The 12,035-nt window shown below is 45.6% G+C and overlaps 1 protein-coding gene across 11 annotated transcripts in view; it reads right to left on the bottom strand.

Annotated features, from left to right (window-relative positions):
• PIK3C2G (phosphatidylinositol-4-phosphate 3-kinase catalytic subunit type 2 gamma) overlaps positions 1 to 12,035 on the bottom strand; it is a 2,048,585-nt gene that overhangs the window by 957,324 nt on the left and 1,079,226 nt on the right. For all 11 annotated transcript variants that reach the window (XM_085652678.1, XM_085652687.1, XM_085652677.1 and 8 more), the window contains one exon: positions 2,804 to 2,915. In XM_085652678.1, coding sequence (XP_085508804.1) covers positions 2,804 to 2,915 — 112 coding nt within the window. The remainder of the gene's footprint in view (positions 1 to 2,803; positions 2,916 to 12,035) is intronic.

Here is a 12,035-nt window from a genome sequence, read left to right as displayed (position 1 = left end):
TCTGCTGGCGCCGCATGTAAATATCTCGAGAGTATGAGTAGATGGGGAGCTGCTGGATAGTTTTATCTACAACTTCCACATGCATCAATATGCTACGATTGCTGAAGAAGGCTTTGCCATTCCTCCCTCTGTTTGCCAGAGAGACCCTGGTACAGGCTCTCATTGTGAGCTGACTGGATTATGGCAATGCTTTACTGGCCGCTGCCAATGATTCACTATTGTCGAAATTGCGGGTCGTACAAAACACAGCAGCATGATTGATCTGCAAGTGACCACCTGGAATGGCCACCCCCCCTCTCTCAAAATCTTTATATTGAATCCCAGCAAACAAAAGAGTTGTATTCAAAATGTGTAGTCTACCCCATAAAGCTCTACATTGTAACGAGGTCCTAGTACCTTTGCCAGACACTGAAACGTTATCACCTCACTAGGAATTTGCGTTCCAGTGAGGGGTAATTGGTGGTCCCTTGTATTCGACATTGTAAATGGGGTGGCAGATCTTTTTCTTACCTGGCCCCCACCCTGTGAAACAGATTACCATTCTCAGTTCGAACCTGCCCTCACTACAGCGCGTTTCGCAAAGCATCAAAAACGGTACTGTTTTAGGATTTGGACTTTATGTCCAGCCTTTTGCATTGACTGTTGCGTAGTGATACCACAGTTGGGGTGATTCAAGCATATTATCAAATCATTCATTCATTCATTGAAGTAGTGGCCTGTTACTTTGGATAGAAGACGCACTGTGAGAAAGAACACAACTACTTCCTTGACTAAACCAATGATCTTAAATTGGTAGTCAAGAAGCAACTAAAGATGAAACTTCATGATCAGAGTGAACCTGTCATACTTCTGTAAACAATCAACAAGTATTTTTATGTTAATTTTTGGAGGATCTGGCTCACAACTAATCACCAAATAAAAAAAGAAAACTTTCCCCGCTAGAATTCACATACCTAAATCCCCATGTCCTGTCCTCTTTTGGAAATAATTTTGCCACCGAATCCAATCACGAGCTGTAGGTACGTACATTAACGGGCATATCATGAAAAAATGCAAAGAGGAACAATTGTCTATTTTTGACTAAATCACGCTGTCTACAGCACATGCATCAACCACTTTATGCTTGCGAGCTGTGATAGATGGACCATATGCACTAACTCTCCCAGTTATCAAGATGGAGCCTGCATAGCAGGCTGTGTCATTTCTTCAAAAATGGGATCCTGGCTCTCAGTTTGTGTCAGGTTGCAGAGCAAGAGATGGATCTTGGTAAGGCCCTTAGTATTTTAAGGCAGATCAATGACATGCTGCAGGTATCCTGTACGTCAATGAACAGAGGCTTCTATGAAAGGAACCAATTCACGTTTTGAGAGTTCGATTAAAAATTCCAGAAAGACTCAATAACCACATCTTGAAACATGCCAGCCTCCTTTTCAATATGATGACGGATTCCTGTTAAGCCATCTACAAACAACTGCAAACAAAATGTAAATTAATACAACACAGAGCCCTGCTCCAGTTGTTTGATGTTCTACAATAATAGCCAGTACATCGGTAACATATACAATATGGGTGAAAGGTTATGTATGAAAACAACAGATTTATTCAATAGCCATTCAATATTTTTGGCATGGCACTTGTCAAGGAACAGCAAATGCAACTTGGGAAGCAGAACATTTCAGCAAAAGTCACAGTATATATTATTGATTGAGTTTAGAAAAAAATTAACAAACATTGTTGTAGTGTCTGCACTTCATACCTCCTTCCCCATAGTCTCCTGCCTAGCCCTGTAGAATGTTGTCATTCTTATGCTGTAATAGAATGCTGCATAGCTCCAGGATTTCAGTTGAGAGTGAAGGCTGAGCTGGCACCATCCTGCTCCTGGTGGGGTTATTATTTCCTTAACTTTTACTTAATGAATGTACTCTTATCCTGTACCATCTTACTTTGAATAAATATATTCATCAACTATGTGGATCTTGATCATCCTTCACTACAATGGTGGTGCTCAGTGTTCAAGTGATTATGCGCTGGTGAAGTGAAAGAAAATACAGGAAGTGTGTATCTATAAAGGGTGCAAATAACCAGGGACAAATTCAGGCTTAGGATATGTGTCTGGTGACTTAGCATTATAATTCAAAGGTATCAATGGCATTCCGAGGTTTCAGGGTTATTTAAAGGTCATCCCCGGGCACTACTGAACTGGAGCCGTGAGTTGCAGGCGGAGCCGACCTGAACTCATTTTGGGGACTGGCACTTAATTTTCATCAAGAGACTTTGATTCAGAGAAATATAGACAAAATCACAAAAGGGATAAGAAGGAAGAAGACAAATAAATACGAACAAACCGTGATAAAAGGATGATAATATTTACAGTCCCCAATCTGGACTGTTGAAATCTAAACTGAAAAGTTGCACACCACATAAAACCCAAAATTAATGGAAGCAGGCGAGCCGGCTACTTCTACAGTACAGTGAAACTTTGTGGGGAAGGGTGCCCAAGTTCACCAATCAGTGCAAACGAATAAAAACGTAGAAAAACTATTAATGCTTGTCATGCATAATTCTATATTTACATATGTATTTAGTGCAAGGTTAGCCCGCTAGCATAAAACCATTAACAATTATTTCAGCCCAAATTGTGAACAATGTTTTTGTCTAATTCTGGATGTTGAATGGGCCCATGTTGTAAAATTTACACCATATACATTGTCTTGTTGGCAGGTCAATGCACGCCTTCTTTCTTATTTGTTCTAATTAATAAAATGCAAGGTATACTCAGGATGTATTGAAACAGATTTCTTACCTGTAAGGTTACAGGTGCTTGGACGCTTAAATCAAAAGCTCCAGGTGTGATGATAACGGGGGGCTCACTGCGCAATGCCAGGCCCATAAGTATGGTTCCATGAATTAAACGTCTAAAGGATCAGAAAAAAACTGTAGTCTGTTTCTAGGAAAAGATCAAAACGACCTTGAACCATCTGATATTTGCATTTCATATAATATTGTAAACTAAGTAATGAAGGCTGCAATTTTCATAGATTGGAAAAATAGAAGGACACAGTGCAATTATTGTACCTTTGCTATGACAACGCTATTTCATATTCCTCACGTGTGCTTTCAACTTTACCGTGCATCCGCCTCTGATTCTTGCATTTAGCCAGGTGGTCGATAGTTCGGCTCTAATGATTTTGTACGATCGGTGGTGAGTGACAACAATGAGAAAGAACAGTAAGACTATAATACTAGAGTCACATCAAGGGTAAACATATCCTACGTATATCTTAATCAGCATGCTCCATTGTGTTTCCACCTTTGGAAGAGTTCTACAAAAGACAAGCTAAGGAAAAACAGAATTGAAGAATCTTATAGATGCTTGGCCAAAAATTGCATCTAACCTCCCCTCCGGAAGAACTTTCATCCTGCAACTTTTATAAAATCCTATTAGCCATTGCCCCCTTTTGGCTCCCAGACAGCAACAATCAACCTGGTCTATGGACTTCTGTGGCTAACAATATCTTTATCACTTTTATCAACACGATCAATAGCCTCATCACCCTTCCCCATTGACTACCCAAACAATATCTTTATTCTGGACATAAATCCCAGACGGCTACAAGATCACCCGCAGGGACCGCACCAACGGAACAGGAGGAGGAATCACCATCGTCCACAGGAACACCCTCAGAGTCTCAACCAGCACCGCCGACACCCTCAGCACCACCTAACACCTGCACTTCCAGATCCACACCGATCTCAACACCACCCTCAGAGGAACCCTCGTCTACAGACCCCTCAGACCACGGCCACAGTTCAGCGACTCCATCGCCGATTTCGTCAGCACGCACGCCTTGGCATCCACAGACTACATCCTCCTCGGGGACCTGAACTTCCACCTCGAGAACAACAACGACACCAACTCCACCACCCTGATTGCCAACCTCGGACTCAGACAGCTCGTCACAACACCCTCCCACTCTGCCGGCCACACACTTGACCTCATCTTCTCCGCAAGTTCCCACATCTCCTACAGCCACCCCACCGAACTCCACTGGACCGACCATCGCTGCATCCACTTCACCTTCCGGAAACCCACCATGCACCACCACACTCAACAGATCCCTCGCCGCTGCTGGAGCAAAGTCACCGAAGACCAGCTAAACACCACCCTAGCCCGGAGCCCACCCGTCGACCCCACTGACCCCGTCACTGCCGCCCACAACCTCAGACAGTGGATCAACGACTGCGCCAACACTCTCGCCCCAATCAAGAAACCCTCCAACAGACACACCAACAAGAAAGCCAGCTGGTTCACCGCGAACCTCCAGGCCTCCAAGCAAACCTGCCGAAAACTAGAGAAGAAATGGCTCTGCGAACAGACACCGGACAGCTACGCAGCCCACAAGAACACCATCTGCAGACACCATCACCTCATCAGATCCGCCAAAAGGGCCTCCTTCAAAGACCGCATAGACAACAAAGAACACACAGCAAAGAGCTCTTCAACATTGTGAAGGAACTCTCCAACCCCAGCTCCAACACCAACAACATTCCACCTTCGCAAGACCTGTGCAACTCCCTCGCCACCTTCTTCCATCGCAAGATTGCAGACATCAACGACAGCTTCAGCACCCTGACCTCCCCGACAGTCACTGAGACCTCCAACCTCATGGCCACCATCCACACCGCTCCCCTGCTCACCTGGCCCAACATAAACGATGACGACACCATCAAAATCATGAATACCATCCACTCCGGCTCTCCGTCAGACCCATGCCCACACAACATCTTCAACAAAGCCAGCGCCACCATCGCACCCCATCTGCGCAAGGCGATCAACATCTCCTTCAAGACCGCGACCTTCCCGGAGAGCTGGAAGCACGCCGAGATCAACGCCTTACTCAAAAAACCCAAGGCTGATCCAAAGGACCTCAAGAACTTCTGACCCATCTCCCTGCTCCCGTTCCCGGCGAAGGTCATCGAGAAGACCATCAACAAACAGCTGACCCGCTACCTCGAGGAGAACAGCATCCTGGATCTGTCCCAGTCCGGGTTCCGCAGAAACCACAGCAACCACAGCACCGAAACTGCCGTCATCGCTGGCATGATGGCATCAGGGCCCTGCTGGACAATGGCGAAACCGCGGCCCTCATCCTCCTGGACTTGTCAGCTGCCTTCGACACTGTCTGCCACCACACCCTACGCACACGCCTCCACAACGCAGGGATCTGAGACAAAGCACTGGACTGGACCACCTCCTTCCTCTCCGTCAGAACCCAGAGCGTCCGCCTCCCCCTTTTCGATCTGAAGCCAACGAGATCATCTGCGGCGTACCCCAAGGATCATCCCTCAGCCCGACATTGTTCAACATCTACATGGCACCACTCGCTCACGTCGCCGGACTGCATGACCTCAACATCATCTCCTACGCCGACAACATCCAGCTGATCCTCTCCCTCACCAAGGACCCCCTCACCGCCAAAACCAACCTCCACAAAGGAATGAAGGCCGTCGCCGAGTGGATGAAGAACAGCTGTCTGAAGCTGAACTCGGACAAGACAGAAGTCCTCATTCTCGGTTCCACCCCCTCGGCCTGGGACGACTCCTGGAGGCCAACAGCACTAGGAGCAGCACCGACACCCACCGACCACACACGCAACCTAGGTTTCATCCTCGACTCAACACTCTCCATGACCAAGCAAGTCAACGCCGTCTCATCCTCCTGCTTCAACACCCTCCGCATGCTCCGCAAGATCTACAGGTGGATCCCCACGGAAACAAGAAGAACGGTCACCCAGGCAGTCGTCAACAGCAGATTAGACTACGGAAATGCCCTCTACACAGGAGCCTCGGCCAAACTCCTGAAACTACTACAACGCATACAGAACGCGATACATACGATCCTTGACATCCCCCACCGCAGCCACATCACAACCCACCTGAGAAACCTGCACTGGCTTGCTGTCAACAAGAGGATCACCTTCAAGCTCCCCACCCACGCACACAAAGCACTCCACAACACCGGACCGGCATACCTCAACATATGACTCACCTTCTACACCCCGAACTGCCAGCTCGGCTATGCCAACCTCACCCTCGTCCCCCGCATCCGAAGAGCGACCACCAGTGGCAGATCATTCTCCCACCTCGCCGCCAAAACCTGGAAACCTGGAACACCCTCCCCATCCTCCTACGGCAAACCCAGGACCGACTTACCTTCAGGAGGCTACTCAAGACCTGGCTATTTGAGCAGTAGCAGCACCCCTCCCCCCAGCACCTTGAGACCCTCACGGGTGAGTAGTGCGCTTTACAAATGTTTTGATTGATTGATTTAAATCTTTGGGGGGTCGCATCCAAAAAACACAAAGGAAATGTTCATTGACCCCACATCATTGAACCATCAGGGAACCATTAAACACCACATCATTGAATCAACTTCCATCAAAGGCAGTACTCAATCTAGCCTTGATGTCTATGCCTTCTCTTGACAACCAACTCATGTTGTTGCAGAACATTTTTGTATGCCAGTGCTTGGGTAATGAATTTACTTCATCTACCAATGTTAACCCTACAATCAATTTAACACGTCCTTCAATGTCTCTCTTAATGATGAAAACAAGCCAAATCAAATCAAAACACTCTGACTCATTCAACACCATCATAACCTCCAGTGTTAGCATACATGCATTGATGAAGATTTGATACAAAAACAATCATTCTGCACCTTAGAACACCCAAGAGCTTAGAAATGATTCATCTGTTAATGAAATTCTGTTTCACCTACAGCCAATGTAATTGCAGGTAGGCCATTAAAGAAGCACAGAACAGATTCAGAACTCCACGCAAGACGTTCAAACACTATTAATTTCCATTCCAAATGTACTCATAATGCATTCAATAAACAAATTCATAACTATCAATAAGTTGTTTGGAGATTTAAAAAAACATTCCCAAAGTCATGCATCTCGCCATTGCCATGTGGACTTCACAGGCATCCTATCCACCACAAAATAGAGAGACAACGTCCTGCCAACACCATCATGAACCCATCGCACAAAAAAATTATACCCCCCTCAAGCTAGTCAAAGCCTCTAGTACAAAAATGCCTAATCAATTGATTCTATTAAAACAACTAAGAACTCCATATTTCTCCTCACATTCAATCCAATAGGACACCTACATTTACTTAGAGTAATAACTAAGAAAGTAGACAACATGAAAATACAACTTTAACAACTTCTACATGAATAATATCCAGTCTTCAGGAAATACTGGAACACTGGAAACTCAACAATCCACATCATGAATAACACAATTTACATCAAATATAATAGTCACTGCCTGCTTTTTGTGCACACTTGATCTCTCTGCTGCCTTCACTACCATTGATTTTAAAGCCCTAATGAACATCTGCAGAAACTTCGAGGAATATTTTGCCCCTATTGGTCACCACCTACTACTCTACTCAAAATAGGCAAATCCAGATGGCAGCATTTTTGTTGCTGAAGCGATCCAGCTCGTGATTTCAATCCACCGCAAATAATATGGTGTAGCCTTCTTAGTTATCTACAAAAAACAGCCAAAATATACTTAAACAGTTTGGTACCAGCGCTCTGTTTTACATAGAAGAAAATCCTAATTTCCAAATCAAACTTCAGAAATGTAATCTAAACAGTGATTTTCTCTCACCAGATGGGTGCAGTGCCCAAATACATGTATTCTCGACTCTACATCAGCTTAACTGGTTGAATAACTAAAGGGATTTAGAACTGTAACTACATTAATCCCACCCTTGCACGAATGGAGTGGGATTGCTGCAGCCAACTAAAGAAATCTACAAGAAAAATATGTCCCCGGAGGATTTCTTTCCACACAACCTAATCTTTCTGCTGGTCAAACAATTGATTAATTTCTATCAGTGCAACATTCATGTATAAAGAAAACAATGATTTAATGGTGTAGAGATAAATATATACTTTGTTTTACATGTCCAGTCCATATTAAGTCCAGAAAATACACAGTTTCTTCATTAGGGTGCCGATTACGATCCGGTAAAAACCGGGTACGAACTGTCGGTCGGAGCATATTCTCCGTCCGACTCGTACCCGGTTGTAAAACATTACAAACATGGAATTACGATTTGCACGGAAACACCATTTCCGTACGAATCGTAAAAAACACCGACCGACGAAAATATGCATACGAATGTGATCCGGGAATGCTGCGACGTGACGTCGGGACGCTTCTAGGCAGCGTTTCACGACCCAGGAATTACGATTCGAACCGACAGCAGTCCGGACGGCAATATTTTCACGGCACCCAAAAAGTGCCGCAAATGCGAAGTACGGCGCGAAACGACCAGAGTAGGTGGCCCGGTAAGCGCCGTACCCCCCCCCAGCCCCCGCATGTACGCGCCGTACCCCCCCCCTGCCCCCGCATGTACGTGTCGAACCCCCCCGTGTATGTACACCCGAGTACGTGTCGAACCCCCCCGTGTATGTACACCCGAGTACGTGTCGAACCCCCCCGTGTATGTACACCCGAGTACGTGTCGAACCCCCCCGTGTATGTACACCCGAGTACGTTCGAGTCGTACCCCCACCCGTGTATGTACGGTGCGTACCCCCTTGCTCTTAAAATACACAAAAATTAAACTGTGCATTATGAAAAGTTGTGTATTATTTTACTTCCTCAAGACCGTATACTTAAAGTGTCATCAGGTGAGATGGGGGAACTCAATGTCATACTATTCATGCAATTTCACCTAACTTTCATTAAATTTCATGAACAATTCTCAAAAGAAGCATCTAATTGTGGATCTTCACATTGAAAAAGACTTAAAAAATAGCAGGTAGTTGTAGAGATCAGCTGCCAAATTTACCTTGCTTAGCATTAGGTCACTAACATAATTCACACACATTGTGATTGAGCTCAAAGTTGATTTGAAGCAAAAATGATAGGATCTGATCCACTGAAAGACAATTTTCCTTCCACTCTGAATCCAACTAAATGTCTATCAATTTATAAGGTCATTTATAAGGTTATTTAATACCAACCTAGCCCTCACTTATCTAGCAAACCCAACAGACCCAACTCACCAGTGGACCGCGCCTTAATACCCACCTCCCAAAGCTGCATGAGCTCCAAAACATACAATAAATAACAGACCACTTCACAGCTGTCAAGCTCAGGACCAGAACTCTCTTGACAGGATCCAAAAGTACTTCAGCACTTTTACGTTAACACTTTTTAATGATTATGGGCCACATGTAGGACCACTAGATTTTGCGAGTTCCTAAATACGATGTACAACAGTGTGTTTGACACTGTTTGCAAATCCCAGAGGGTCGCAAATGGACCTTGCTCATCAATATTCATGAGGCAGGTCGCAATTTTCTACTCATTGGGAGTGGGCAAACTCACAGGGGTGGTGGCCTGCTGTAGTCAGCAGACCACCATGTCTGCGATTGCTTTTTCAATGAAGCAATGTTTTTTATTTAAAATGCAGCTCGTCTTCCTTAAAGGAAAATGTGATGTGTTTCTAAAAGAAAAATTAAATGTTTCAGTTTAATTTTTTAAGAGCTGGCAGTGGTCCGTGGGACCACTGCCTGCTCTTCCAACCATTCCCAAAGGAAAAGTGATCATCTGGGTATCCCTACCCATTTGCAAATGGCTTACCACCTACTTGATGTAGGCAGTAAAATGCAAAACATTCATACATCCCCCTGCGACTGGCTATAAAGAAGGGACGTCCTTAACACACCCCTTCCTAAGACTGACTCACAAAACCTATTTTGCGAGTCGTAATAGGTTACAGACTCACAAAATAGAGTTAATACATGACAAAAGGCTAATTAGCAGTCGCAAACAGCCAGATTCTCCATTTGTGACCATTAAAACCTTTTGTACAAGTGTCCCTTTTCTTTAAATGCAGCACTACAGAATATTTAGAAGCATAACATTCTTCTACGGTTTGGCTACATTTATTCTCAGGCTAATTTATCAGAAGCACTTCAGCCCTTAGGTCCTGGACCATTTTTAAACACAATCTGCATCAAGCTCTCTCAATTACCCTTGTAACACAATGGACCATAAGAAAATTTGCAGACTCTAATTACAATTGACAACAGAAAATGTAGTGCACACTCCAAATACCTGATTATGGACCAGTATTTAAGGCAATAACGGCCATAATCTATTGATGGATTATTTTCCTTGTCTGCTAGTACTCACTGAGTTGTGGTTTGCAAGCACAACATTACCACTTGTCCAGGCTAACTACTACTTTTCAAGCAAGTGCATGGAAATAGGCAATGGGGGATGAGCATATATGTTAAGTGTTACACATCTACAAGAAAATACAATCTCAGATCGTACTTGTTGGAAAACGAGGCAGTATCTGTGAGGCCTGCACAAACAACATGAATACATTTGTCCTTCACTGGGAACCAAACACCCAATTGTAGCGCCCGACTCTCAGAAGGTAGCGTTGCAGAGCAGTCTGAGGCTTACTCAAGGGAGGTGGTGTGGGCTAGTAATCGCCATTTGCAGGTGCGTAGAAATAACACTCAAAATTGATTGTCCAGTCTGTACTTTGCTTTATAAAAGTAAGAGTACATTTATTAAACACACACACTACTCACATGGGAGTGGTGGTACTAGACCCCACCTCCCATGTATGCACATCATCTTGCCCCCAATGCAGGTAGTTGAACATAATCTGGAGTGAAGGCCCTGTGTACTGGCACCATCCCAGTGTTGACCCACCCCATTATCTCAACAAGCATTTAAAATAGGTAACCCTGCCTTGGTGACACATAACCCTGACTGAGCATTTCCTACTGACCCTGAAGTATACACCTCTACATCTTAAGGGCTAGCAGTCTGGGTTCTTCACCTAAGCGCAGCAGCAAGAATACATGTTTAAACATCACTTTAGAATGACAGTACTCAGAACATTTGTGGATCATTAGAATGCATTGCAATTACAGCCCCTAAAGACATCACAGATTAAATCACAGGATTACGCATATACAGCCAGAAACCCTAGCAGGAATGTCTGGCAACATAACCCCACTTTGCTTATATCACCAACTTACACAGGTACTTCACATTACACATGTGACCTTCAGTCCCTCTAAAAGAAATAACGTTAGTAAATGCATTTCTGGTGCATCTCTTCATCTCCAGGGGATGCCCTTCTCCTGACATCCCCAACTCAGCCCTTCAGTCCTTGATGCACTCCTCAGAACACCCCCAGGTGTAGAACGAAAGTTCCAGCCCAGGAGGTGTTAAATTGCAGGGTCAGCCCTTGAGGGGTTATTCTTTTCAAGTCCCCATGAGACTTAGGGGGGCCATTTTCGTGCAGGGGGAGACTGCGATGTTCCTGCAGCTCCCCCTGCACCTTTGCACACGTGTGGTGGTGACCCCGATGTCCTGGGGCCACCACAAGCAATGAAAAACGCTGTTTGCCCTTACAGGCCGGTCCTGGCCTGCAAGGCATTATGGGAATTCTTGCATAGTAGAGCAGCAGCTCCCCTGCTGCTCGGGGGAGAGCTGCGTTGGCCTTTTTTATGGCGTTTCGCTGCATCCAGTGCTTGGTGGGGGGCCCGGTCCCACCCGGACCCCCAGGTGAGTGTATGCGGTGCGGGGAGCCCACCCCCGGCCACTCTGCCCATTTTCGGGGGCCCGATCCCACCCGGGCCCCAGGCACCTTTTCTTGCTCTTTTCTGGTGTGTCCGGGAACCCCGCAGGCCTTCCTGTTGGAGGGCAGCCCGGGGAGCCCACCCCCGGCCACCCCCGCTGGCTCTCCACTCGGCCAGCACCCTGCAGTTCTGGTGTGCCCGCTCCGACGGGCAGACACGGAGGCCAGCGCGGCTCCAGGTGGCCTCGGGGGAGTGCAGCCAGTAGGTAGTTATAGTTAGAACCTAGTTTCTATAGGAAAAGCGTTTTTTGATTTGCTAATAACTTTGGCGTCATTTGAAGAATCTTCACCAAATTCTCCAAAAAGAAGAGTCTATCCAGGTCAGCTCCTATCC

Source organism: Triturus cristatus, chromosome 4_1 (assembly GCF_964204655.1).
Source record: "Triturus cristatus chromosome 4_1, aTriCri1.1, whole genome shotgun sequence".
Taxonomy (NCBI): domain Eukaryota; kingdom Metazoa; phylum Chordata; class Amphibia; order Caudata; family Salamandridae; genus Triturus; species Triturus cristatus.
This window is presented reverse-complemented; position numbering and strand designations above follow the sequence as displayed.